Source organism: Montipora capricornis, chromosome 2 (genome assembly GCF_036669925.1).
Source record: "Montipora capricornis isolate CH-2021 chromosome 2, ASM3666992v2, whole genome shotgun sequence".
NCBI classification, from domain to species: domain Eukaryota; kingdom Metazoa; phylum Cnidaria; class Anthozoa; order Scleractinia; family Acroporidae; genus Montipora; species Montipora capricornis.
In genome coordinates this window covers 50,591,901-50,619,475 of record NC_090884.1, presented here as the reverse complement: position 1 = coordinate 50,619,475, position 27,575 = coordinate 50,591,901, and the positions used below count along the sequence as shown (strand labels likewise).

At 39.4% G+C, this 27,575-nt stretch overlaps 1 protein-coding gene across 4 annotated transcripts in view; it reads right to left on the bottom strand.

Moving 5' to 3' along the window:
- LOC138025966 (collagen alpha-1(XI) chain-like) overlaps positions 1–27,575 on the bottom strand; it is a 50,127-nt gene that overhangs the window by 8,395 nt on the left and 14,157 nt on the right. For 3 of the 4 annotated variants that reach the window (XM_068873119.1, XM_068873128.1, XM_068873136.1), the window contains 45 exons: positions 27,126–27,179; positions 24,269–24,313; positions 22,647–22,700; positions 22,345–22,389; positions 21,333–21,386; positions 20,490–20,534; positions 19,369–19,422; positions 18,967–19,020; positions 18,702–18,755; positions 18,304–18,357; positions 18,093–18,146; positions 17,439–17,483; positions 17,183–17,236; positions 16,902–16,946; positions 16,731–16,784; positions 16,569–16,622; positions 14,536–14,589; positions 13,586–13,639; positions 12,820–12,873; positions 12,498–12,542; positions 11,316–11,360; positions 11,020–11,073; positions 10,537–10,590; positions 9,871–9,924; positions 9,689–9,742; positions 9,416–9,469; positions 8,996–9,049; positions 8,870–8,923; positions 8,732–8,785; positions 8,592–8,645; positions 8,164–8,217; positions 7,630–7,686; positions 7,101–7,154; positions 5,723–5,776; positions 5,134–5,187; positions 4,827–4,880; positions 4,697–4,750; positions 3,968–4,021; positions 3,802–3,855; positions 3,189–3,242; positions 2,075–2,128; positions 1,818–1,871; positions 548–601; positions 232–285; positions 70–123 (listed from right to left, as the gene is read on the bottom strand). In XM_068873119.1, the coding sequence (XP_068729220.1) occupies positions 70–123; positions 232–285; positions 548–601; positions 1,818–1,871; positions 2,075–2,128; positions 3,189–3,242; positions 3,802–3,855; positions 3,968–4,021; positions 4,697–4,750; positions 4,827–4,880; positions 5,134–5,187; positions 5,723–5,776; positions 7,101–7,154; positions 7,630–7,686; positions 8,164–8,217; positions 8,592–8,645; positions 8,732–8,785; positions 8,870–8,923; positions 8,996–9,049; positions 9,416–9,469; positions 9,689–9,742; positions 9,871–9,924; positions 10,537–10,590; positions 11,020–11,073; positions 11,316–11,360; positions 12,498–12,542; positions 12,820–12,873; positions 13,586–13,639; positions 14,536–14,589; positions 16,569–16,622; positions 16,731–16,784; positions 16,902–16,946; positions 17,183–17,236; positions 17,439–17,483; positions 18,093–18,146; positions 18,304–18,357; positions 18,702–18,755; positions 18,967–19,020; positions 19,369–19,422; positions 20,490–20,534; positions 21,333–21,386; positions 22,345–22,389; positions 22,647–22,700; positions 24,269–24,313; positions 27,126–27,179 (2,370 nt within the window). Of the gene's footprint in view, positions 1–69; positions 124–231; positions 286–547; positions 602–1,817; positions 1,872–2,074; positions 2,129–3,188; positions 3,243–3,801; positions 3,856–3,967; positions 4,022–4,696; positions 4,751–4,826; positions 4,881–5,133; positions 5,188–5,722; positions 5,777–7,100; positions 7,155–7,629; positions 7,687–8,163; positions 8,218–8,591; positions 8,646–8,731; positions 8,786–8,869; positions 8,924–8,995; positions 9,050–9,415; positions 9,470–9,688; positions 9,743–9,870; positions 9,925–10,536; positions 10,591–11,019; positions 11,074–11,315; positions 11,361–12,497; positions 12,543–12,819; positions 12,874–13,585; positions 13,640–14,535; positions 14,590–16,568; positions 16,623–16,730; positions 16,785–16,901; positions 16,947–17,182; positions 17,237–17,438; positions 17,484–18,092; positions 18,147–18,303; positions 18,358–18,701; positions 18,756–18,966; positions 19,021–19,368; positions 19,423–20,489; positions 20,535–21,332; positions 21,387–22,344; positions 22,390–22,646; positions 22,701–23,382; positions 23,406–24,268; positions 24,314–27,125; positions 27,180–27,575 lie in introns of those variants that run through there. The other variant, XM_068873144.1, reaches the window with a different exon arrangement.

Sequence of the window (27,575 nt, the reverse complement as noted above, 5' to 3'; positions counted from 1 at the left end):
ATGGTTGTATAGCAGTCTCAGTCTACCTAACTTCAGTTTCAACGTCACAGTACAAAACAAAAAACTGACCTTCTTTCCTGGCTGTCCTGGCGGTCCCTTCCCTCCAGGTCGTCCTCGGTCTCCCTTGAGCGTCGGAAAGAGAAACCAAAAATTATCCATGAGTGTGTCAGGCAGCAGGAATAACGCAACAAGAACATGTCTGTATCAACGACTATCACAACAGCATTTTACCATCTCGCCCCGCATGCCTAAGCCGCCCCATAAACCCTTTTGTCCAGATAATCCCTGTAAAGAGAGTAAAAGGGCCATTTAAGCACAACTGAAAACAGCATGTTATATTGAACATTAACATGTATAGTAATTTACAAGGCCCTAGTTGTTCAAAAAGTGGATAACGCTATCCACCGGATAACTCACTGTCCATTTGATAGCGCAACTGGTTTCGCTATGATTTATCCACTGGATAGTGATTTATCCGGCGGATAGCGCTATCCATCGTTTGAACAACTGGGGCCAGGCAAAGATTGCAGCAACAAAACATAACTACCTCAAGTCCTCTTTCTCCTGGGAAGCCTACATCTCCTCTTTTGCCTTTAGGTCCCTGAGAGAAAACCCAAAATACATAGTTTGGATGAAAAGAAAAAGTGTTGAATATACGGACTCGTCTTGACTTGTCTGAATTCACGATTGTCGTGAAGTCTTAATTTTTTATTCAGCTTCCATCGCTTTGTATTCTGACTACCTGAGGATGGCAGAAGTCTCTGTTGAAACGTGTTTTATAAACTCAAAGCTTTCGTCGTTTTCTTAAAATTCTTAATTTGCTTTGAATTTACTATTATCGTGACACTTTGCCCCAGGAATTGTGGTAGCATAGAAAATGAGGAAATAAAAAAAAATCATATCCGTGGATTGGTTTTGAACCCGGAGTTTCTACTCTACAGGAACCGCGTCTTTCGCTTCACCACTGAAGATCAAAACACCACAATCTCAAAAAAACATTTATTTAAGTCTCCTATGGAATAATAATTAGGCCTAAGCTGTGATTTTAAAATGTTTAGCCTTGTCATGAAGTTTGGTAACCGACTATTTGCAGTGTTTAATATTGTTTGTTGTCGAATGATAGAGCGAGTTTCAATTGAGTGTCGTAAAACCAAAACCAAAGTAATTACTTTGGCCAATCAAAAAGGACTGAGACAATCCGGCAAACCAATCAAAACTCGAAGTAATTACACGTAGCCGACACAAAGCGCGGGAAAATGTGCACGCGTGAGCCACGATTGGTTTTGGTTTCACTTCTGATTGGATGAAAAAATGGCGCGAGAACTTTGAACCAATCACTGAGTGAAGTAATCATAAACCAAAGTAATTATCTAATTACTTTCGACAGTCAATTGAAAACCGCTCTAATACAGCATTATCAAATAGTGTTTCAAATATTGTCCATGTGCAGCTAGCGGTGTGGCGGTCAAGTGGTTAGGTGACGGGTTAATCAACATTCTCAGGTTCCAGTCCTATGTCCATACAATTGGGTTATCTTTTAAAAAATATATGACCATTTCCCATAATCAATATCAAGCTTTCAGTCTTCTAAATTAACGATAATAGCGAATTCAAAACAAATTTAGAATTCACGTTTATAGTGAATTCAACGTAGAGAATGGGTTGCCGAGAGGTACCTTTTCAAGGTAATGTCAATGAAGATTTGACATAGCTTCGAGGAAAGGATGGAGTGTGAATCATGGCGGCACGTGTGAAAGGGGGAGGAGAGGGAAAAATCCTTGAAATTTTCAAGATACCCTAAACCAACCGCACATTACCTGACGTCCTCTGGGACCTTCAAATCCTGGAATTCCCGGAGGACCAGGGCCTCCCTAGAGAAAAAACCTTAAAATCAATGCTCTAGGTAGAGACTCATAGTAGGCAAGAAAGGTTTCAATTTCAAATATGTCTCAATGCTTTAATAACGACAATCTAATAATTTATCCATTGGCTTTAACTATTTACTATTACCTATTTCTCGGACCAATGTGTGATTAGATAAAAGGGGAATATTATGGGAAAAGAAAGTAGATACCATTGGTCCTGACAGTCCACTCCTTCCAAGGACACCTTGGTCACCTCGCTCGCCCTAGCAAATGCATAACAACATCTTTCAGACCAACAGACTAGCACTACTAAAATGCGCTCGTTTGCTTAATATTTAACTGATACTAGGAGCCCGTAATCAGGGGCTTACAACTCCATTACTAGGTCTATGTAACTGCATTTTCACAGATCAAGGTATTTTTAGACGAGTTTTTAAGGACGGTGGCTACTATTGTTATTGCGCAAACGTTCTGCGCATCTCGAGATACTCGGGTTTCCTATCGGTGATGCTTACCAATACAGTGATATTTTTGCGCGGTTTAAAACTATCCGGAGAAAACAGATCTTAGTAAGTACTCTTCGTATCCAAAGAGAAAATTCGGGATAACCATGCATTTTTGGGAGATAATCAAGCTTCGATTTGAGAAAGAACGCCATACATTGCTTTGTATTTTAAAGCTTTTTACAAATACCATTCATCAATTGTCTTTGGAAAATGCGTGGTTACACCCAATTTTCTGTTTGGATTACAATAACACTTGTTAAGATCTACATTTGCTGCATAGTCATAAAATCATAAACTGGGGCAAAAATACCTTTGAATTAGTAGACACCGTCCTTAAATAAGACTTGGCTTGCAAGAGTGACCATTCTCAATCCTATGGGTAACAATTTTTTTCATGCAAGACTTAAATCAATCTTAAAACTGATGCATCGACCTTGAAAAACTGAACGCCTTTCCTCAAATACAACGAAGTTGTACCCTCAAAGCCAGGGGCTCCTGACAGACACTTTAAGCGTTTGTCGCTGTATGGCACTTTTCTAACAATCACGGATGGAGTCAATTTACTTGACACCTTGGGTCACCTGCTCGGTTAGTTCTACTATGAACTGTTTAGGTGTCCCAAACTCTACACAATGAACCTAAAATTGAGAAATTTCTTTTTTTCTTTCTATCTTTTATTCCTATCATGATTTAAAACCATTGAATTGTATTAATATTCGATGTAAGTTTAAATAAAAATTGACTTGACTTGATGACAACCACAAACCGTCATCAGCTGTTTACGTTGACAAATAACTTACTTGGCTTTTACATGTACCTTTTCGCCTTTGTCGCCTTCACTTCCCTGACTACCCAATTTCCCTTGTCCTCCCTAGGTAGAAAATACACACAACTGGTGAAAAAGACACGAGAAAACGAGCAGATTGGTCGTCATAAGGATCAAGTCCAGTGTTAAGGCGTACGAGACACGCTCTCGGTAAAAAAAAAAAAAAAGTTCTACGAGCAACACACTAACCCGTTCTAAGGATGAATACTCGTAAAAACTATTATTCCTATATTAATCGCAACTATTACAAAATTCTCGAATCTGATTAGTTCTGTGTGCGACTATTTGTCGCGAAATTGGCACGCGATCACGTGGGTGTTTAATTACAGGTATTCAATTTACACAAAGAGGTACTCAAAGACCTTTTATGCTCGCATTTGGTTATAGTTACGATTAATTAGTAATAGGACTTCGTGTCGCACAATTCAGGGGTAATCGTGCTCGTAATTTCAAATCGGTCTCGCAATGAAATTACTCGCACGATTATTCCCTGAATTGTACTCCACTCAGTTATATTACTGTTACAAATTTGCGAAGGTGATTCCACAATCAAATAGCAGACTTCAAGAACTATACTAAGCAAAATCACAATGTTTCTTTTAACCTGTGCTCCCTCTAATCCAGCCACTCCATTTTGTCCTTTGGATCCACGTTCACCCTACGATAGAAATATCGAGCCTCGTTTGAGCGCAACAGGACTCACGGTAAAGACCGGGAAAGAACGCTTAACGGTAAAGAACTTGAAACACGAGTTATCATCGCAAGCTTACCCGCTGTCCAGACGAACCACTTTTACCATCTTTGCCCTTCTTTCCTTGTCCGCCCTATAATGAAAGCAAATCATCAATGTTCTTCTATGTTCTTCTCGTCGGACCGTTTAAGACCAACTGTGTTCGAAGAAAGGGAACGCGTTCTAATGTAGCAGGACTATAGCAGGACTGGATTGGAGGTAATGAGAAGCATCATTCAATTTTAATGAAAAACATGTGGCAGCGTTACTTTCCGCATACAGTTCAATAAAATTTAATGATATACACCGAACAAGGTTAAACTAAGCGCAGGGGTGCAGGGATGGCGCAGTGGTGAGAGCACTCGCCTCCCACCAATCTGGCCCGTGTTCGATTCCCAGATTCGACGTCATATGTGGGTTGAGTTTGTTGGTTTTGTACTCTGCACCAAGAGGTTTTTCTCCGGGTACTCCGGTTTTCCCCTCTCCTCAAAAACCAAAACTATTTTATTTGATTTGAAATTCAATTTGATTTAATCTGATTTGCGTTGATTTGTTAATTTCAATTTACAGTGTCCCCAATTAGTGTTTCAGCGCAAGAAGATTAGACACTTAAATAAAGTTCCTTTCCTTTTCTTTTTCACGTCCACACTAATGCGTTTTTGAAAATCCCCGGTTTCTGTTTTTTCAACACTTTTAGTATAAGTGGGAAAAAACGTCGAATGTAGTCCAATAATCTGTGATTATTTGAAGTAAAAACCGTTGCGAATACCTCTCCTCCGGGAAATCCCATCAGTCCGCGTACTCCAGGGACACCCGAGATACCCTGCATGATACGAAAACAGATGCAAGTAAGCGGTTGAATGAATGACTACTTGTTGCATTACGAAGTTTATACGTACCCCAACACCCATGATGCCGCTATCCCCAGGAGGACCGGGCGCGCCTGGTAAACCCTGCAAATAAGCAAGAACACAAGAGACCAGCGTTTCACAAATTTGAAAATATAATTGCTAAGTTGAAACGTGAAGTCGGGAATACGCAAAATCCTCGGGTATCAACCGACCCCCTTTTCTAATGGAACAAATATGCCAGAGGACGAAGTTTACGGAGAAAGCTTTCAATGGTAAGTGATAAACACAATTCAGTCAAGGTTGGCCCTGAAATATTCATGCTTGCGAATTAAACGTTAGTTCTATCGTAATTTACCTGACCTCCAGTTGAGCCTCTCTCTCCCGTCCCTCCAGGTGGCCCAGACAAACCCTACAATACAAACGTAAGTGTCATGCACTAAACCCGGCTTTCAACGACAACCTTTATTCGAACTATTACATAAATATTTACAAAGAAAGTAGGGAAATTAAATAAAATTAAATAGAGTACTGCGAATGAAACGTACGCTTTCGCCATTTCTTTGTGTGTGAAATTGAAGCGTACTGTAGCGTAGGCGATCCCCATAGGTACCCCCCTTCGGAAAAATTGTAGTCACGTGGCGATGGTGCAATAAGAGTGTGCTGAGTGTTGTGTTAACTGTTGATCAGTGATTAAAGAAACCAAAATGTTTTATTGTGGAATTGCGGCGTTACAGTACTTTGGACAACAACGGCCTCATCGCTGAAGCATGGTGCTGTAAGGTTACTTCTATGACGTGAAAATAATTGGACCAAGTTTGCGGCTCTGGTTAAGAGGAACCAACCCCCCAGTGCTTTTCTCATCTTAACTTTGCCAGAGAGGTAAGAACCATGGTTCTCTACGGTTGCTCCTTAAACTATTTGTTGATTTGACATCGACTTATTACCGTTACTCCCGCCACGCCGCGTTCACCAGGACTCCCTTTTTCACCATGAATACCCTGTTAGAAATGGGAAAAAAAACAGTGAAACTGATTATCATCTCAGTGTACATTGACTCTATACGAGAACAATCATCGCATTAGATAGCAACTAATGGAGAGGAAGCCTAAAAAAATTAGGCTTGAACGAGAAGTGAACCAATGGCCGTGCGAAGGAGCTGCATCGCTCCACAATTTGTGCCATTGAGCCATCTCGGAGCTGGTAAGGAGCGAGGTCGTACTTGATCCCGTACGAGGTGAAATAAATCTAGTTGGAAATATATTTTGAACTGCGGTTGTAATGACAATAATCGAGAATGATCATCACAATTGAGATCAACTTGAGCACTTGCAAAGAAGGCCTGAAAAAAGATCCAGGCTTGAATGCCGAGCTCCTAGAATTGTTGATAGGTCATGGGTTCGATTCCCGTTTAAGGATCTTTTTTCTTGCAGTTTTACTGTTCTTCAAGTCGCCGGAGTTAGACTGGGCTCCACACAAACGTTTCACTTCTTTCCACCAGCGCATTGGATCCTCTTTCTTAGCATGTTCCACTTTGCTTTTATAGAAGTTTCTTTCGCACGCCTTCCTCTCGCGATTTACCGTATTTCTATAGATCTAAATTGTGTCGACTGGGCGCCATATTTGTGGAACGCCTTTTGCCTCTTTTGTATGGTGCCTGGAAAATAATGTAGCATAGTTTTAAAATCCCTTTTTATGTTGTGTAAATATTTTGTCAATGATTAGTATATACATGTATTTAGAAATAAATTATTAGTGGTATAAGTTTTTAATATAGTTAAAACTGTAAATATGCAATTCAGCCAATCGGCTACCAAAGTATTTGCCAATAAACTATCTGTCTATCTACTTGAAACTGCTTTACTTCTTAAATTCCTGTCTGCTGGTATAATGACATTCTCGCTTAGAGTCACTACGACCACAGTTCAAAATATATTTCTTCCATGTATTTCACAATCATTCAATGAATATCGGAAGCAGGAAAAAACTGAGTTAGCTCACGACTCTCCCGCTACAGTCCTAACAGAGACCAGGCACGTCTCGCGAAACAGGCTTCATTACTACAATCCGGTTCAAAAGACTTTAGGACACTTTTGTCAAACTTTTACTGTACATGCTTCCATCGTTATACGTGCAACGCGTTTTCTTCTTTCGCTGCCTTTTTCGCCCCCGTCCCCCAGACAATGTTCAAATATTCGAGCGATCGATGAACTAATTTTGATTTTGGATACCGTGGAAAATCAAAATTGTAATGGGGGGAGGGGGGAAAGCGGAAATTGTCCTAAAAGGTTTGACCTGGATTGTAGAATAAGTTACTCTGCTGACCTTTCCTCCGTTTTTCCCACTTGATCCTCGACTTCCCTTTTCGCCACCTTCTCCCTGAAATGATCGTATCCAGCAAAACAAGAATAAGCAAGAGAAAAACCTGTCAATTTCTCTGCGTATCCAGGTGATCTGGTGACGTTATTTGGAGGACTGGGAAGAAGAATTTTAACGCCGTATCCCACAACCGCGCCCGGCCTTAGGTGTTGTTTCCAAACTCCCTGCAGTATTGCCATCGCCAAAACTCAACAGATCATTACGTGTGTAACACATTTCCTGTTATTGAATGAACATTGAAATAGACCCGACAAGATCTAAGCTCGCCTCTGCCACGTTGAATTAGAAAATAAGGCCGCGCACGGTTGTGCGATACGGCGTTAAAATTTTTCTCACCAGACCTCCGAATTACGTCACCAGATCACCTGGCATTATGTTAGTAACTAACTCCCAAAATCACGCGGTTTTGCAATCTTTGCCTTCTCTAAAGAACCAGAGTAGCAAAATCTTTAGAGCAATCAATAAAAAAATGTACCGTCTCTCCAACGTCGCCTTCTTCTCCGATCGCCCCACGAGCTCCAGGCTCACTACTCTGAAAGAGGACAAAAAACAGTCAGGGGTAAGTTGAAACATTTTGCTCAAGAATAATCCGACAGGCAATAAAAAGAAATCTTCAGTAGGTTGAGGGAGAGTGTCCAAACAAAACTTGCATATAGAATTTAAATATTCGTCAGTTGTCGTTTCAAGACGTTTCCATGTACTTTGTAACCAACATGCAAGTGGATCGCTCGTTTCTACTTTTTACGCGCAAGCAAACCTGGGTCGTACAAATGCCAGCGACGTGAACGTTTTACAAAAAAGCATCCGTCGTCAAAGGTCCATAATAAGACCCTGATCTTCCGTTTTCGATGGTATTAGTGCGAACGGAGGGAGAAAACGGATAAAAAAGTAGTGTGAATGGACCTTAAAGGAAACCACGTTCGCTAATGAATCAGAAGAGGCGCATCTAACTCTTTTAGAGCGTGACTGACTAAGCGCGGTAAGCATGCTTTATTTCGCGTTAACTTACCACTACGCCCATGTCACCCGCAGATCCTGGTCTTCCTCGCAAGCCTTGCATTCCCTATGTAAACAATTCAAAGGGAGAGAAAATGTGAGCGAAAAACGATACAAGTCAGAGTTCGTTTAGGAGATTTCGGAAAAAATATCACCTATTCACTGGTCTGGAGCACAAAGGACGCTTTGCTTCCATGACTTCACCTGAAAGTAAACTGGCTCTGCTTTTAAGGGCCTCTAAAATTCGCAAATCCTGGCCATAGCCTCCTCTTTGTCTTTTAGATTTTCTTTTCGAAAAATACTGTTATCCAAGAATGTCACAGTAAAGTGAATGAACACTTTCGTTGCCGTATATTTTCAACCAGCAGAGAATTCACCCACAGTGCAATGACACCATGGGTCATGCGCATTACAACAACAGTAGCAATGGCCACACCAAACCTCTTGTCCTCCAATTCCTACGTCACCCCAGGGACCAGCACTGCCATCTTCTCCCTAACAAAAACCATGACACGTCATGTAAAACAGAGGAGTTAAGTTGGCAAATCAAAACACGCCAAGTATCGTATAAAAAAAAAAACCTTTGGTCCGCTGAAACCTCGAGCGCCCATCAAGCCTGAAACTCCAGGGTAACCCTGTGGACAAAAACCCAAAACAAAAGCAGAGTGAAGTTGCGAAATAAAGCTTATAGCAGAGGAAAGAAAAATAGACCTCCTGACCTCTTTTCCAGGCTTTCCTTGAATTCCAGGCAGTCCTGCACCTCCAACATCTCCCTAAAAGATTCAAATGCGGTGAGCGTAAATGCGTGGAGACGATTGAAAAAGCATGTAACAGGAAGAAGTAACCTTCGGTCCTTGTTCTCCCTGAGGTCCCCTAAATCCTGGTGCTCCAGCTTCACCCTGCACAGTTGAAAAGGAAAAAAGAGAGAAGGCAACCGTTCGAAAATGAAAGCATTTTTCCGTGTATTAACAACGACTTTGAGGGTGAGATCGAGACTTGTAAAGCATGACAATTTTATCAAACTACTAAATTGTCCCAATTACCGGCGCCCTACAGCAATAAAAGATTTGAATTTATCCTTCGTTACTTTTAGTAGAGCATTTGTGCTCAGCTCGATAAGCTTAAAACTTTCATAAAGTGATGATTGGTTATTACATTGCACAAGCCTTATCCAGATAGTTTGAGGATACAGGCAAGCTTATTGACTCCCTAATTCCTGCGAAGCACACACAAGTGCTGTTTCCAGGCTTCTCTATTTTACTTACATTAAAGCCACGTGTTCCTGTACTTCCCGACAATCCGGGTGGTCCCGGGGCACCCTAGGTGACATCCAAAAGAGAGACGGCACTTATATTAATAACGAGTTGTAGTACAACACAAATACAGCAATGATGGCACAATAAGCTTATTCTGATTCACTTTTCCTGAAATGCATATGTGCCCGAAGGCGTAAATCCTCTCAAAGCAGCTATTGCTCTTAATAATGCACGAGCCCTGTAATACCCGTCAGTTTATCAAAGGAACAAAGCAATACTTACAAATGGCCCTGGACTTCCTGGGGGGCCCTTTGGACCAGGCAAACCTACGACACCCTTTAAAAGAGAGATTCCACATTGAAGCAGCATTACAAATTTGGTCATAATGTTAAGTATCAATACCATAAAACATCTACCCGACAAAAATTCTCAGAACTTCACTAACACTTGAAACGAGCAACAACCTTTTCTCCTGCTATCCCTGTCGGCCCTTGTAAGCCTGTAGGTCCATAATAACCCTGCCAAGACACCAATAACACCTAACATTGAGCATCACCTTGCCGATGTTGTTTGGAAACATTTAACGTATAGAGCGGTTTTCCATTGAGTGTCGAAAGTAGTTAGTGAATTGCTTTGGTTTTGCATTACTTCACTCAATGATCGGTTCAAGGTTCTCGCGCCATTGTTTCAACCAATCAAAAATGAAACCAAAACCAATCGTGGCTTGCCCGAGCACATTTCCCCGCGCTTTCTGTCGGCTATGTGTAATTACTTCGAGTTTTGATTGGTTTACTGGATTGTCTCCGTCCTTTTTTGATTGGCCAAAGTGATTACTTTGGTTTTGGTTTTACAACACTCGATTGAAACTCGCTCTAACACTGCCAAGGTTTCATTACGAAATATGCGCATCATGTTCGATTCTCAGGCTAAAACACTGGAAAAAACTTAGCAATGTATTAAAGGTCTATCGTTACTGACAATCGCTCTAAAGAAGCCACTTATGTCCAGAAATGCGCGTATAAGATGCACACCCAATTTTGACATCCAACCCCAAGTGTCCCGTTAAATCTATGCATTTGCTATCTCTTGTCCAACAAAAATTAAAAGAAATTCCTCTCTGTTACACAAACCTGTTCTCCAGCAGTCCCCGCCAAGCCTGGTTTGCCTTGAAGGCCAGATGGACCCTACGAACAGGGATCTACAGTCAATATTCCAATAATTATTGCACAAGGCCGAGGATATATGTAAGGAGGGTAGGGTTGATAACACCCTCCGATATCAGGGGTGAAAACATAAAACATTCTTCAAACTATCGTGTGAAGGACAAGTTAAATACATTATTTCCAGAATATAAAACCGAAGCTCTTAAAAAATTGTGAAAGTCACAGCTACAATAACGACTTGAGTTCACGCCATTTGTTCGTTGCTAGAAAAAGTATTGAACAAAATAACAATGTTGTTATACAAGGGATATGGGCCAGTTTACAGTAAGAATAACTCCAGCTTTGTCGCAACTGTTCGACAACTGGAATGCTTTAACATCATTGCCTAAGTACAAAATGTGCCAGATGCTTTAAACCAGTCACATAAAACATGATTTGTCTTTCTCTAACCTGGGATCCGGGCAAACCCATGATTCCTTGTGATCCCTGAAGGCCTTGTTCGCCCTGCAAACAGAAGAAAAGGAAAACAACTATTTACATTGAATGTAAATGCATAACAAGTTAAAATCATTTTTTGATTTACAGCAAATGAATTTTTTTTTGGCCAAAAAGCATATACACCCCGTTGCAGTGACACCGTCAACAGGACTTTCGTTTCTCGCCTTTTCTTCCCGCCGTTTTCATCGGTCATCTTTTTCTTTTCTTTAATATCATTTACAACTGGCAAGGCAAAATATTCAACTTACTGGGTCCCCTTCAGGGCCTTCTAATCCCTGCTCGCCATGTAGACCCTGCAAGAACCAAACTTTCACTAAATACACGTATTTACCACTTGACAAATCTGGAGGAAATAAGCTATTTAACCTCTTTTACAAAATAACAATTCGTTTTAACAGATATCCGCTGAAGGCAACGGAATGTTGTAAAAGAGAGACTTTCCGAATACTAAAATCAGCTTAGTAAATCTAAAAAAAGATGGGTCAACATATCCCATTTTTTTGTACGATGGACACTTTCTGTCGTCCCTTAAAGAGGTTTTCGAAGCGCAATTAATAATAGCACTTACCCTACGTTTTAACTGTACGTAACACATATAGAATGCCAAGGTAACTAATGCTATAAACATTCTTTAAACAGTTTTGTTAGCTTTCTTTCCATATTGCCTGCTAGTAATGAGTCTGAGAGAAGACCACAACAAAAGTTCTGTGCAATTTCAAAAAACATTATCAATAGTGGTGTGGTTGCATAATCATGATAACATAAAATTAGAGCAATGAGCTTACAGAAACCTGGAAAGGAGTCCCAAAACTCGTTTGCAAGTCGGACTCTTCTCATTCTTTTCTCCCTAGGAAAGACAAGTGATTTCAAGTTAAGTACGCAGAGAAACACAGCAGGAGAAAAGAAGTGAAGAGTCCGATCGCCTCTTTACAAGGGCTGCCACACTTGCTCTTGCGTTTAGTTGAACCATACACACTTGGCCTTTGAAATATCTGCCAGATTTTGGAGGAAAACTACAACAGAAGTAAAACTGTCTACCGGTACTTTATTGTTAAATTGACATTTCTACAAGCTTCCTGGCTGCTCGTTTCAAAGTGTGCTAATATGTGGCAACCACTATGTAGAGAGGTGTTACTTCTGTCATGACTTTGTTGTCTTATAGACTTGGCAAAAGTAACGGTCTGGATTAATTTGTCAGCAGAGGAAGAAAAGCAATGGGTGAGTGCTAAAGTGAAAAGGTGCATGAAAATTCAAACGAAATACACATTTATATGAATAAATTGAACTAAAAACTACATTGAAAAGCAAAGGAGAACACAAAATCGCTGAAGAAGAGACTGAACGAATGGTTGTAGGAGAATGTAAATAGTCTGAAGGGATACGTGCCTTAACATGGACAAAGTGGGGATGACTTAAATCTGCCTTCTTACCATTAGTCCATCTGCACCTTTTAAACCAAGGGGACCAACATCACCCTATCAAGATAAATAACAAAGAGAATGAAATTTGATTACTACTTTAATGATGAAGAAGAGGAGTGTATCTGCTGACAAGGCATGAAAACAACTTTCGTTCTGGATGGACAATGTTACATTCATTTCAAGAATAAAGTTAATTAAATTATGCATGGGAAAAACGGATGGATGCCCAATAAGAACTCCTCTGGCATTAAGTTATGACACTCATGCAACGGAGTAAAGAAACGTTACATCAAAATTTACTTCTTTGGAGCAGCATATTCTATTTACTGACCTTCCTTCCCACATCTCCGGTCATGCCTTGAAGACCCTTGGGTCCTATTTCACCCTACAGAAAACAAAATCATGGTTAACTGAAAATTCAAGAATATTCCACCAATAGTTTGGTCTCAACAATATAATCTGCCAAAAAAAATGCATAACCTTGTGATTTGTTTTTTCTATTTAAGGTGGCTTGAACCAGTTTCACCACTTTAAGAGACGTTCTTATTAGAAGGGTTAAAACTACAACACTGTATCACATAGCAATGTTATGGTACCATAGGAAACACCAATTATTGCTGAACATAATGCGGCCACTATTGTGACATAATAGGTTATCATGCCAACAAGAAAGTTCTCCAAAAACAACCTATATTTCGTCTTTACTTGCTTATATCTCAAAAAAGGAACTCGTTGATCCCCATGTTTTTATTGAAGAATAGTATCTGCGAAAGAACTATCAGCAAAGTTTTAAAAAATTCTTGGGAGCCAATTCAGAGCTACCTTAATTTTTTGAAAAAAAATCCTGCATTTTAATTGGCTACGCTACTAAAGGACTATTAGTATTAGGCCTTGAGTAGCGAAAAGCGTGACGCTTTCTTTTGTTTTATTCCCAAAGAAATATTGTTTCAACTTGCATTTGCTAACTTTATTATTGGCTTTTCTGTTCAACTAGTTGGGTGATACTATTTAAAATAATAATTATTAGACCCTTCACCCTCAAGGGCCACGGGTCTAATTGTGAAATAAACATAAATCAGAAAAAGACATGACATTACTGTATTTCCTAGGGGTCCCATCTCTCCAGGAGGACCAGGTGCTCCAACAGGACCCTGTAAATGAATGATCACTAAGTTTAAGCAGGTACAAAGTCTAGAATTAACCCGATAAAACTCGGACTGCTCATCTCGGATTGACGTAAAAAAAAAAAAATGACAAGGGCTCAAGAAATCACCCTAGCCCTAGTCTAAAAATTGGGGCAAACATCAAATAGGTTTGGTTTACAAAACCATTTTCCACTCGATCCAAGGTGAGCAATCCAAGTTGATCTGGTCCAACTTTTGCACCTGCCACATTAAGTTTGTTTTATTTTTTGGTTTGTTTGTGGGGTTAGTACACAAGTTTTTTGACAGACCAACAGATAGTTTATTAGATAGCCCGAGGTCATGGCATATGGACCGAGCGCAGCGAGGTCCGTGTGCCAAGACCGAGGGCCAAATATTTTCCTTTTTGGCCCAACCTTAACTCAGTCAATAAGCATTTTATCATATGGGCTCTTTACGCTATTCATGAGCACTCAGAACATGAAGTTTCGACGAAATAATGACAAAAAATTTATCTAATATGTTGTTTGCATTTGCTTTTCTGATTGTACATAAAAGCAACAAAATCCTCTAAAATCAGCACGGAGCAGTATGTGTTCTTAGCAGGGCCGTACAACTTTTTCTGGCCCTGCTCGCACTAATGCGTATGGCCCTCATACAGGGATTTTCCCAATAGTTTTACAATGAAAGCACACACAGGGCTGTACAGGCCATATTGTAATATGCATTAACTATGGGTTTCCCCCCCCATTTGCTCCAAGGAGTGAGACTCTTTTACTCTGTATAATGACAGATAATTTTACTCGTCAATGAGAAGCGGTGGGGGGGGGGGGGAGGGGGTGCAAGAGTCAATGGGTCAATAATACCCAAAGTTAGGTTCATTTATTTAAATTTTATGCCCTTACATCTCTTCCTTTTAGACCAAATGGTCCCTGGTCTCCAGGCTTCCCATAAAGTCCCTAAAAAGAATGTCACCAAGTATAGCGTCAACATTGTATTATTGACTCAGTGAATTGGGTGTTTGAGGAAACTAAATAACAATGTCTTAGCCTTGACCTTAGTCATTTCATTTATGACAAATATTCTGACAACTGGGTCAGTGTCCACCTGAACCTTCATTATTTCAAATATCACAAAAATTTAATCATCATCCAATATTAATTTGTTTATAAATCATCATTATACATATTCACTATCTTGAATCTTATTGGCTAAGAGAAATTGCACATTGCACTTTCAGAATAATTATCATAATATAACACAAAATTTTACTGTCTAATGCCAGACAATCTTACTCATCAATAGACCATTTTACAGGTCTGTGCTCTGTTAGCAGGTCAACTTCAGCCTTGCTTTTATTCAAAGACGTGGTAACTGAGCACAGAACTGTAAAATGGTCTATTGGGGTTGCTTCCAGGATTAATGGTTTAGCAACATATAAGTCCACTAAATACCATGTCCCCTTTAAGGTGATTCCTTACAAAAAAAACGTTGTCAAACGATTTTCTTGCAACTTTCCCTGAATGTTCCCTACTAAACCCTGTTTTGAGAACTACAATAAAAAAGATATGCCACCGTGCTTGCTTAAGAGATATAATGGGCCAATCTTACCCCCTTGATGCCTGTACTGATACTAATCACACATGTTATTTGGAGCAAGATTTGCAGATGTTATTTGGAGCACACATGTTATTAGGAGCAAGGGTTGCACAGTCGGTTAGTGCGCGGCCTTGGTGCATAAGGTCCTGAGTTTGATCCCCGGATCTCACATCCTTGTTTCGACTTCTTTCCTTTCAGTGTAGCCTAAGTAGTTTTAAATACCCTTAAAACGGAGCACTGATGGAAAGAGGGGGGTAAAATGAGGGCACCGTCGGCTTCCTGGGAGAGTACTCCCTAGACAGTAAAGGAACTTCCGACGTTAAATAACGTGTACCTTTACCTTACCTTTACCTATTTCATCAGCTCAGGGTACATTTTGCGGTAGCTAAATGAGAGGGCTTTTAAAGTAACACTTGAAAAAACACCAGATAGGTAGAAAGTCTAGAGCATATGGAACACTGCCTTTTATAGATTATGGAAAAATCACTCACCTTAAAACGACATCGACTCAAAACGTTTCTCAAGTTGTTGTTTTCAAGATCATAATTTACATCCCTGGGTAAGAGGCTTTGTGTATGTTTTTAGCTATATCTTTTTTTCCTTCTGATAAATTTTTAATTTTTTTTTGTTTTAAAGGGGATAATTTGTACGCCAAAATAATGAAAAAAAAAATATAGGTCACCATGCTTGTTTAAGAGTAAAACAACAACATACCTTTCTGTCTCAATTTTCGTAGATCGAAAACAAAAAAATTTGCCATGTTCACAGAATGCACACACTTATTGGCAAAGAATTCTGGGTCATTCACAACTTTTCTCACATGTTTTGAGAACTGTTTCACCGTGTATGATCGACTAACACCATATAAAATTTACAATGTTACAAATTTGACCAATTTATAAATATTGACACAACATATGCGCAGTTCAGGATGCACAGTGCAATACTGAGGAATCACCTTAACCCTTTCAATCCTGAGGGTGAGAAATTGAGGATATTACATGGCCGCATTGAGATACAAAATTTCTCTTCGAGTGTTGAAAAATATCTTCAAGTGTTGAAAAATATTCCAATGAAATACTGAACCATTTCATGAAAGATATCAAAAGGTGCGATTTTCATATGAAACCATAGCAACAGTGATCTTTTCATGTGTGAAAATAACATGTTATCTTCACGTGTAAAGATATCATATTTTCACGTGCAAGCTCACTTGGTATTTCATTGGTGTTTATATAATAATCGTAGATTTTACTCTTTCTAATGCCAGACGTTTTTACTCATCAATGGGAACCACCACGTCAGGGATGAATGCAGGGTTAACTGTTTATAGTTTCACCTTAGGTCCAGCCTTCCCTGTTTCTCCAATTGTTCCATTTGGGCCAATAAAGCCCTAAAGAACAAAAGAAAGAAAACATACAGTTCACTACAGTTAGGCACTGATCAATGAATTAGAATTGGTTGTACTTAATTGAAACAGAAAATCTTGAGAATTTTGTACCGCTGGTCCATGTGGTCCAGGACTGCCGACAGCCCCTCTGGCTCCTGATGCTCCCTAAAGAACAAAATTGTTGATCATTAAACAATTTACAGAACTGCTTTATTGCATATGACTTGATAAATTAATATATTGGTAAAATGTTTGTATCACATGGAAACACTCTGTACGTACCTGTCCACCCCGCGGTCCAGGTTCTCCATTGTTCCCTCCTGAACCCTGTGAGGCAAAACTGATATTATTCTAATTTATTCCTAATTCGGGTGCATCTTCCATGCTAATGCAGGCCTGTCACTAAGTAGTACTTAGTACTCCCCTCTTTCGGAAGCAGTTTCTAATTTCCATTACCTTTACCTTATATTGTGTCACACATTCAAACAACAACATCTCAAAAGTTCCCAACTTGTTGTTCTTAAGTGCATTCTTGAGAGATAATGCTTAAAAAAGTGTCTTGCCTTTTCCCCATTTAAGCCGATGTAACCTCTTTCACCTTTTCTGCCTGAATCTCCCTAAAGAAAGGTTGATCAGTAACAAATCAGTGAGGAAAGATGTACACTGTAGACAATAAGACTGAGCATTAAAAGTAAATCTCACAAAGTTGACATGTAAGGTGAAATTGTGATCTCACCAGTAAATGCAATAATTTTAAAAGCACATTGTCAGAAAATACTTAATAAAAAAAGCTATAACATAAATATGTTACTGAGTTACCCGTACTCCACGTCGACCACGGAAACCACGTCGACCAGTTACACCCTGGTAATACAAAAAGGTTTTGCTAAGATAATGGAACCTAAAAGCCCAAGAATAATCACATGACTGAAAGAACACAGACTGAAATCATGGGTTATTCAAATGAAGTTTAACTTTGGGTGCTTTCCTTTTGTCAGAACTGGCTGGCCAGACCCATCAGTTTGCAAGGAAAATGCAACAATTAATTTGAAGGAACACTTGCATGATAATCGCTCACATTCTTCTGGAGGAGTAAATGTCATTGTCAAAGTGGGTTAATTTGAAAGCGTTGTAGAGTTAGTCGTTCCAAATGCCCAGTCTGGGCGGTCAGTTCTGTGAAATGGAAAGCATCCTTAGACTATGACTTTTTTAAAACCATTTTCCCACCAGAATCTACAAGTGCATGAGTTGCTTCAAGGAGATGCAGTAAATGGTTCTCTCACCTCACCTATTGCCTAATTGATACTGTTTTTGACTTACTGTACTCAGCAGTACTTGGCCAATATGAAAATGACTTAAACCTCCTTGTTGTTAAGCACTGGCTGAATTCTGTACAAATGACTAGCCCAAAGAGTTTAACAAATCATCAGTGGTGAAGGTTGTCTTTCAAGCACGAAGTGCACAATATCTCACCTTGTCCCCTTTGTTTCCCTTAACACCAGAATGACCAATATCACCAGTGGTACCCTATATGAGAAAGGGTGAGCTTTGTAAGACCATAAGTGAAAGACCTTTCAGTTACAACATTTCAGTATCCCAGCAAAGATCCTAGCAAAGTACTTTGATGATTTAGTGTGCACAGTTTAATTACAAATCAATTAGAAAGTGTTCTTAATTATATTACTTTGCTTCCTTTAAGACCATGGGTTCCACCTCTGCCCTGTTTTCCTGGCATTCCCTAGAATTTCCAAAAAAGAAACATTTGCATGAAGGAAAATAATGTCCTGCACTAATTATCTTCAAAACCAAACCAACCAATATGTTGCTCTGGAACTGATGTTTAGTGTATTCACTGAAATAAACTAACAAGGTAGTTAATAAAAGCAAAACTGTGAAGTCTTTCATGGAAGATTGAAGTGAGGACCTCACACTTATCGAGACTCTCTGACTCAAATGTACATTTCTTTCACTGTAAAGTCAATGCTGTAATTTCTCCTTTCCCAAAGTAAACAATGATCAAAGTCTGAATTCAAAACAGAAAAATCCCTAACAAACCCTTAACTTGCACACTGAATGGCAAACCTTATGTCCAGTTGTTCCGAATGGACCTTGACCTCCGGGATCTCCTGGTGGACCCTGTGTGGAAGAGCACTCATAATAAGTATGTTATGGCATTTGAAGAACTTGATACTTCAAGATTAAGTAAATGTTTTCTGACTTTCCCATAAAAAAGAATATTCCTTTCTTCGGAAACTATGACCTTTGATCAGTGACCCATTATAATGACAGATGTCCTCACATAATAATATTTTTTTCAAGAAAGATCTGAAATGACAACATTTCTCACCCTTGCTCCTGGAACACCTTGTTCACCTCTCAGTCCTAAAGGACCTGGAGTACCCTAAAAAAGCAAACAGTTACAAGCTTAGTGGGTAATGAATTTTTCGAAATACACCCTTCTTTTACATATTTCTTGGAAGCCTTGAACTTTTCCAACCTTATTTTTTTTATATTTCTCTTGGGAGTTTGTTCAAACTGCCAATCAGCTAGGAATCAATGTTATAATCATGTGTTGCAAGAAAAAGAGTATAATATAATTATTTAATGCTGCTATTTTACCAAATATTGTGAGCCACCAATAATAATATTTATGGCTCAAAATATTTTAGCTATGATGACACCTCTCTTTATTTTTGCTGTATATTGTTACTGGCTAAGAAAAGCATGACATAATTAACATAACACTTACCTTTTCTCCCATTTCACCTTGGTTTCCCTTTAAACCTTCAGGACCAGGAATTCCCTAAAAAATTACATTAAAAGCTAAAATAAAGCCTTGACGTCTCAGTTTTATAAACAATGTCATACTTTAGGTGATATTTCACTGGTTGCAGTTTTCTTAACTCTTTCACTTCCAAGAGTCACTTTTATATATCAGATCTTCTCCTTGTACATGTAAGATCAGTACATTGGCAAGCAGAAAGGTCATGAGAAATTATTTATCAACTAATGGTTTTTGCTTGAACATATCATCAAATTCCTATAACTGACAATAAGAGGATTGTATGGCATCCAGTAAGGAGAATTAAAATTTCAATCTTGGGAGTAAAAGGGTTTTAAATCGCCAATTAATTTATTCATGGTTAGAGAATTTTCCAACATTTTGTACTGTTTTTAGATAAACTGGGACTTTGTTAACTTCACCTAAAGAAGACATCTTAATTATTCCCCAGCAAGAAGGTCTGTATTGGAAAAAAGTCTGAGTGTGATTAATATGCAAGATTTTACATACCCATACTAAAGACAGAGGGTAGTTTTACCTAATACAAAAAGACCTACTGGTAGGCTGGTAAATGAAGGCATTCTTATTTTTGTAAAACAGAACGAAATGCTTATAAAAACCCAAACAATCTTTAGACTGTATGCATCCATGAAAACATTCCAGAATAGCTTTGCTTCCTTCAGTTGCTTCAGTTGTTACTTGTGCACAAGTTCAAATTTGAACTTGTAGTTTTCATAGTACTATAATCTTAAATCTTGGTGTATTTCTGTCATATTTCTCTCACAAGCTATTTTCGGGTGGAAACTGTGCTTCAACCTTTTGTAAATATTACAATAAAAGTAATGATGCAGATGATAATGATAGTAAAAAAAAAAGACATGATAAAGGTACCTAAGTTTCTTTATATCTTATAAAAAAAATAATTGTAATGCAGCAAGTGATGTAACCTGTAACTCATCACATGACAATACTGCCTGCTACGACCAGGCTATATGAGAAAATTCAACCTGCTCAACGAACCAGTCAGATTACTGGATTTGTTAAATACCAACCACTTATGAAATGAGCAAAAAAATCATTGTTAATACCTTTTTCCCTTTTACTCCACTGTGACCATGGCTCCCAAGATGACCCTAACAGTAAAAATCAAAAGTAATGTGTTCATGCAAGGAACAAATTAACCGTTCTTTCAATAACCTGTAACAAAATGCCTTTCCGCTTGACTCACTAGGATCACCCTATATCTTACTGCCCTTTCCTTTAACCTACATTCCTTTTTTTTGTATTAATTAAACATTCTTTTTTTTTCTCTCTGGAATAATAAAACAGACATGCGTACAATAGGCTGCTAAAAATGCCTTGTAAGACATGTTTTAAGCCACTGTTTATTCACAATAGTTGAAGATATTCCACATTATTTGAACTGAGATTTGATTGCTTATTCTGGTTACTATTGCAGGGTACCATAGGCAGTAAAGGGTGATTTACATAAGTAAGACGTTTTCCCGAGAAATAGGAAGAGATTAACTTTTTTAATAAGAAGAAATTAGGATATCCTATAAGGGCCTAAACAAAAACTTGAGTCTCTAAGGGACTCTGAAAGATTGTAAGGTGCATTTTCTCAAAGGACATGGCTTGGAACAGCATCGCCTTCATTTTGACACATTCATGTAATAAAATAATGTCACCACGAAAAGAAAGCCAGGAAAGAACTGTGTGCAAGTCTGACAGCAGGTGTGACTGATATATAAGTATATTGGCATCATTTTATTTTACACTCATTAAAATGCATTTACAACAACAGTGGAAACAAAATTGAAAATTGGGAAGGGCTTGGAGTTATATAAAAGATAGCAACTTGACACCCTGCTCTTATAAATTTCCAAAATAAACTACATTGAACGCAGCCGTGATTTAACATCCATCCTTACCTTTGCCCCTGTTTTTCCTCTCTCTCCTTCAAGTCCTTGCTGCCCACGATCTCCCTATTTTAATTATTGATTCAGAAACAAAGACTCAAAACAATAATAATTATTTTAATTTTATAGATAGAGCAACTTTCAATCGAATGTCGTAAAACCAAAACCAAAGTAATTACTTTGGCCAATCAAAAAGGACAGAGACAATCCAGTAAACGAATTATTAAAACTCTAACTAATTACATGTTGCTGAGTCCATAGCCAACACAAAGCACAGGAAAATGTGCATGCATGCTTGGTTTTGGTTTCACTTCTGATTGGTTAAAAAAATGGCATGAGAACTTTGAACCAATCATCGAGTAAAGTAATGCAAAACCAATGCAATTTGCTAATTACTTTCGACACTCACTTGAAAAACCGCTCTATTTGGCCATTAGTTAAGGAAATCAATCACTTCATAAAGAAACATGTCTTTTTATTGATGGTGATCCAGGGATGCCTTGTAAAAATTCAAATCAAACCTATGAAACTAGATGCTCTAAGCTATAGATGAAAATGAGCTATAGAAGACCACAAGAGCTACCTGTAGGCCACATTCATGTTACCAACACAAAATTGTTGGCCATTTAATGAAATACAAGTGGGTGCCTTATCGAAGCTGGAAGAGCACATATTACCATTCACATTAAGTCTCAATCAATCAAGCTTACAAAATTAACATTAGAGGGTAAATAAGCAAAGTTTAGTGAGCAACATGGAATGCATGTTAAAAAGAGGCCCAACCCCTAGCCTATGAATGGCTGCGAGGCTGCCGGTGACGTTGCATTGATACAGCCCCGACTGCTTTTATCATGCAAATTGTGTTGTTGTAATTCTAATTAGTACATATTAACATTACAAAAGCACGGAGGTTTGTATCAAAACAGGGTCACCGGCAGCCTCGCTTCCATTCATAGGCCAGGTAACTTAGCTACAACTGTAAAATGATCTATTAAAGAACAAATTGTCAGTGCATAACACTCACTGCATGGCCTTGCACCCCTCTAGGACCTGGTGGGCCTTGAATTCCCTAAACATTCAAAGCATAAATAATTGTAAGATTTTTCCTTTTAAGATCTCAAAAATTCATTTAAAAACAGCCATTTCCAAGTCCAAGTGGTGCAAGAATCAGGGAAAATGAAAATAGTAGGGTCAATTCAAGAATCTACTGTCCAGATTAAAAAATTAAGAGTGACAACAAGAAATGATAAGAAATAAAAATGGGATTATCACACTTCAGACTTTGGAACTGCTTCTTTTATAGATTATTCCTAACTGAATACTTACTGGCTTTCCTGATTGCCCTGATAGTCCCATAGAGCCAGGCAAGCCTTGAAAGCCCTATCAAATAAATACAATATGCCTTAAACTCTTTTTTAAAAGTGCAAAGATTAAAAAAGAGGAACAGAAATCATCCACCCTCGAAAGCTGACAACATTCCACAAAATAATATATTGTACATGTAGCCTGCTAAAAGGCAAAAATACTAATACTCTCCCTTCTTCATCAAAAGCTTTATCCATGGGACAAATTAGGTGATAAGAAAATTAATCAGAATGGTGTTTCTGCCAAAGTTTAATGCACGTCATGGGCCAAAAGTTAGGTCACTAGACTTATTTTCTTTATATCAAGCATATACTATAATTAAGTAATGTATGATCGTCTGCCCGGTAAGTGTAGTCATGAGAAGGACTGTTTGAGATGACATTGACAGACGTTTCAACAACCTGAGCGGAAATCGACTACATCAACAACAGACAAACAACACAATGATTTACTTTATGACAGCACTGCCCAACGTATTCTACGATGCACATACAGACCTTAGACCTATGGACAAATTGAAACGCACCAATCACTGTTTAGTCTTCACAGCCAATTACATTTAGGCTCAACTGACAGTCGACCCATAACATCACGAATCGTACGATCATACTTTACTTAATTATGATATGACTCCTGGGTTCAAAACATTTAAGATTCAAGCATACATGTTATGGCTTAATTTATGCAGCCTACGTACCATACATCACCAGGTCATTTCCGGTTTTAATTTTTAAATTTCAACATCTCTTGAGCTAATTTTTTCTGGCATTCCATTTTGATTTGCTGTGGAATCAAAAAGTCCAGTCTGGTCCATGCCCATCAAAGTTGACCGAGTGATTGGAGAGACTAGTACTTGTGACATCACTTCATGTAGTGATCAAATCTCTCAACAAGCCAAGTTTTTAAAAATTCTCCAGCCCCCTAAGACATTCTATGCTTGTGCACAAGTTTGAATGGTTGTTTTTTTTTTCTTAAACAAGACTCTAGCTGGTGGCTCTGCACCATTTATTTCTTCCTTCCTTCATTTTCTTTTGAGTTTGGACAATGTGCAAGCCAGCGAGTCATGCGAGCCAAGATGGCGAGTCAAGATGCGAATCACACAGTTATTGAGAAGCTAACCGTTTTAAAATGGATGCTTAGAATGTCTGGCTCGCAGATTGTCCAGCCCCTGTATACAGATATGATGACATAACCCAACATCTAACAAACTCTCCTCAGCCCCAGACACTTAATCCTCTCTAAAGGGAACGCCTCATCAAAAATCTAAGCCACAATTTCAAGACAAACTCATGAAAGGATGACAAAAGAAAATGTTGTTTGCACAGTTGCTGCACCTTTCAAGAACGTCTTATAGCTAATATCCTGCCATCTTTTATTTATTAATTCATTTATTAATAATAAATTATTCATTCATTTATTTCCTATTTTGTTTGTAAGCACGAAACATTACCCAAAAACAAGGCTGCTTGCTGAAAGAATATCAACAATGATTTTCTTCAGACCAACAAACAAGTCAAGTGATCTTACTATGTACATTAAAACTGACAGAAGAAAGAGAGAAAAAGAATCCTCCATATACTTACATAGGGTCCTGGATCTCCCGGTCTACCAACAATTCCGGTATCACCCTGGAGAAAATGTATTAAAATATTTGGGTTTATTAACAAGGCTATTTAATTACAAATTGACAGGAGTAGATTGGATTGGGGTCACTGCAATTACCGGTACTGTGATTTGATTGGGTTAAATGTAATTTAACTTAGTTAACAACTAGGAGGTAGTATTCTCAGTGCTTAGCGTAGTGTTGGCATCAAGGCTGTTGCCTAAGAAAATTTTTCCGGAGCCCTTTGGGCTTCCAACATTAAAATTTAGTAGCCCGAGTCATTTTTTTCAAGAGCCCAGAATTATTGGTGCGTGCTGGCATTCACGTTGTTGGGTGGTAAATGTACGTTAGTCCGACTAGTCTATCTTCAACAGCTTGTCGGCTGGTTTATTTTCCACAACAATTTCTTCAGTACCAGAAGTCATCTTCTGCTGCTCCAGTTGTAGTTACTGTCACAGTGGCATCTTCAGTATCTTCCAAGTTTCTTTCCAGCAAAATTGCGGTGGCCATGGCCCACAGATTGGAGAATTCACTGCCAGCCATCATCTCTACTCGTATGTCCAGCACTCCACCATCGGTTGTTACAAGTGTTAGTTCTGGCTGTGCTATGGTTGTGGCGTGATCTCTCCTAGCTTCATCAGGCACATTAAGATTACCAGCATCTGTTCCTACATTTCTGTCTGCACTTTCCATCACGGGCTCCAACTCATCCCGCCTCACACCAACATTTCACCAGTTATGGCTACCCATGTGACCAGCACATCTTCAGGTTTGGACAGTTCTGTTTGCTCCAGTGCATTTAGTGACCCCGTTGCAGTTGTCCCAGTTTCTGCTCATATCAGATGGCAGCTGCTTACATTCTTACTGGTCTCTGGGAAGTTTTCCGCATCAGTGTTAATGCCTCGTGGGTATCCTTGCAATCATCCTCCTCCAACATGCTGTCAGCCCTTGATCACCCATCCATTGCTGATGATTACCTTAAGGCTAAAGTCTCACATGGTAGGGTCGCCAGCCCTTTTACGACTTTGCCTTTTCCAGAGTTGCACATCAACGTTTAATCTTGGATTTGTCAAATCCAGAGGGCCACAGTGTTAATGATGGCATTCTCAAGCCCACATTTTCAGTACGGAATGTTACAGTTAAAGCCTTTATAGCAGGTATTACGGCTTGGAGCCAGGGAACTCTCACACCTCAGAACTCTTTATGGCCAAGTTTGATATTGGGAGCACACACCGTAATATGGCAATCCTACCCTGAGGAGCGATCTTACAAGCATGGTGGAGGTTCCCACTCAATGACTCCAGTTCATGCTGCCTGCAAAACCGCTTACCAGACCAAGTACCTGGCAAAGCAATAATCCTTTTCCTTTTTTAGTTGGGAACCGGGCTTGTAGAGTTTTAGAATCGAGTTCAATACCCAAGATGTGCAGGCAGGTAGAAGGCCCCCTCAACAATGGCTTGCCCAATCCCCTTGTCAATGGTCTTCAGCTCCAGAGTTTATTAAGAGGCATTAAACGGGTGCAAGGTTCTTCCCCTGTTAAGTGCTTGCCATTACAATAAATATATTAAAAGTCTTTCAGCAGTCCTTAGACCTCAATGCAAGGGACCACGACATGCAGTGGGCAGTGTGCTGCCATGGTTTCTTTGGCTTCCTTTGTGCAGGCGAGTTCACAACCAATCCACCATTTGGCCCTAGTATCCAACTGGCAGTTAGCGATGTGCAGGCCGATGCACTGGTGGACCCCACTTGCTTCAAGATACAAATAAAATGCTCAAAGACAGACCCCTTTCTGGTGGCTTGCACACAACTATGTAGGCCTGGGCAACAGCACTATCTGCCCACTGGCAGCCACTGGTAACTTTTTGGCATTGTGTGGCCCTGTCCCAGGGCCTTTGTTCTGCTATGCTGATGGTTGCCCCTCAACGTGACAGCAGTTGTCTTCTACAGTAAAGTCTATCTTACACGCGGCAGGTTATTCTGGCTTGTACTCTGGCCACAGCTTTTGCATTGGCGCAGCCACAACAGCTGCTGCCCAGGGAGTCACCTCCCTATCAAGACTTTAGGTTGGTGGTCAAGTGATGCATACCAACTGTATATCCCCACTCTGATTGGTTCCCTTACCCAGGTAGGGTGCCTGCCTTTTTTTTGTGATGGGTTGGGTGCCTCAGGTCTGGCCCCTAGGGGGGCTATGGCTTTTACCACGAGCCCCCAATGCCATAGCCTCCATTGCTCCGGGTTTCCCCAACCCAGAGGTCCTTCAGCATGGAGGGCAGGGCTTGTGGCTGGGTTGCGAGTATGGGACAGGGTTAGCGGTAGTCTATTGCTACTGCATGAGCTCGTAGTTTGACTCTGCTCAGCTTACGGGGAGTTTTACGTAGCTTGCTTTTTCTAGTGTCCCTACCCTCCTGATCCCTTCTTTTGTAGTATTACTCATTATCTATACAGTAGGTTCTCCACTGTTCATCCAGTTCATTGTGACAGGTGCCAGGGCCGGGGCTGGGTTTTGGCGCTCAGAGCTCGTGGATGGGTTGCAGGTAGGGGAGGCTCTTAGGTGTTGGTTTTGGGGTCAGCCGTTCCAGCACCCCGTGTTCCTGGGTACCCAACCTCCATATGTGACTTGGGCATTAACATTCAATTACTAGATAATCAAAGACAGAAGTTACTTGTAAGTCTGCCAGAACTGCCCTTTAAGTGGACATTAAGAGAGACATCACTTTCCATCAATCAGTTGTAATTGCTACCTTTTAAGAAAACACTTTTTTTTCTAATATTATTAAAAGCATGTCTACCGGCTACCTGTATTCTAAGTTTGAAGATGGAAGTTTATAACCTCTTACCTGAATACCTTCAACTCCTGGTAGTCCAGTCATACCTGATTCACCAGCATCACCCTTGAAGTAAAGTCATACTTAAAATTAAGGATATTCCTCTGTTAGTTTTGAGCACACATCATTATTAGTACTTAGTTATGAATGCACTAATGTTAAAAGGATTTTCTGGAAAAAGCAGTGATGAAATTAATTTAAAGAAAAACACGACACTCCTGAGTTCTACAGACATGTTTCGGCAGTTGCCTCTGCCATCTTCAGGGTGAAATCAACAATAAATTCCAGTAATTTCTCTAGTATTTATATTTCACTGGACTTTACTGTTCATTTCACACTGAAGATGGCAGAGGCAACTGCCGAAACATGTCTGTAAAACTCAGGACTGTCATGTTTTTCTTTAAATTAAAAGGATTTTGAAAAGAATTTTCCTAGCCAGGTACAATGTACTACTGCTGGTCG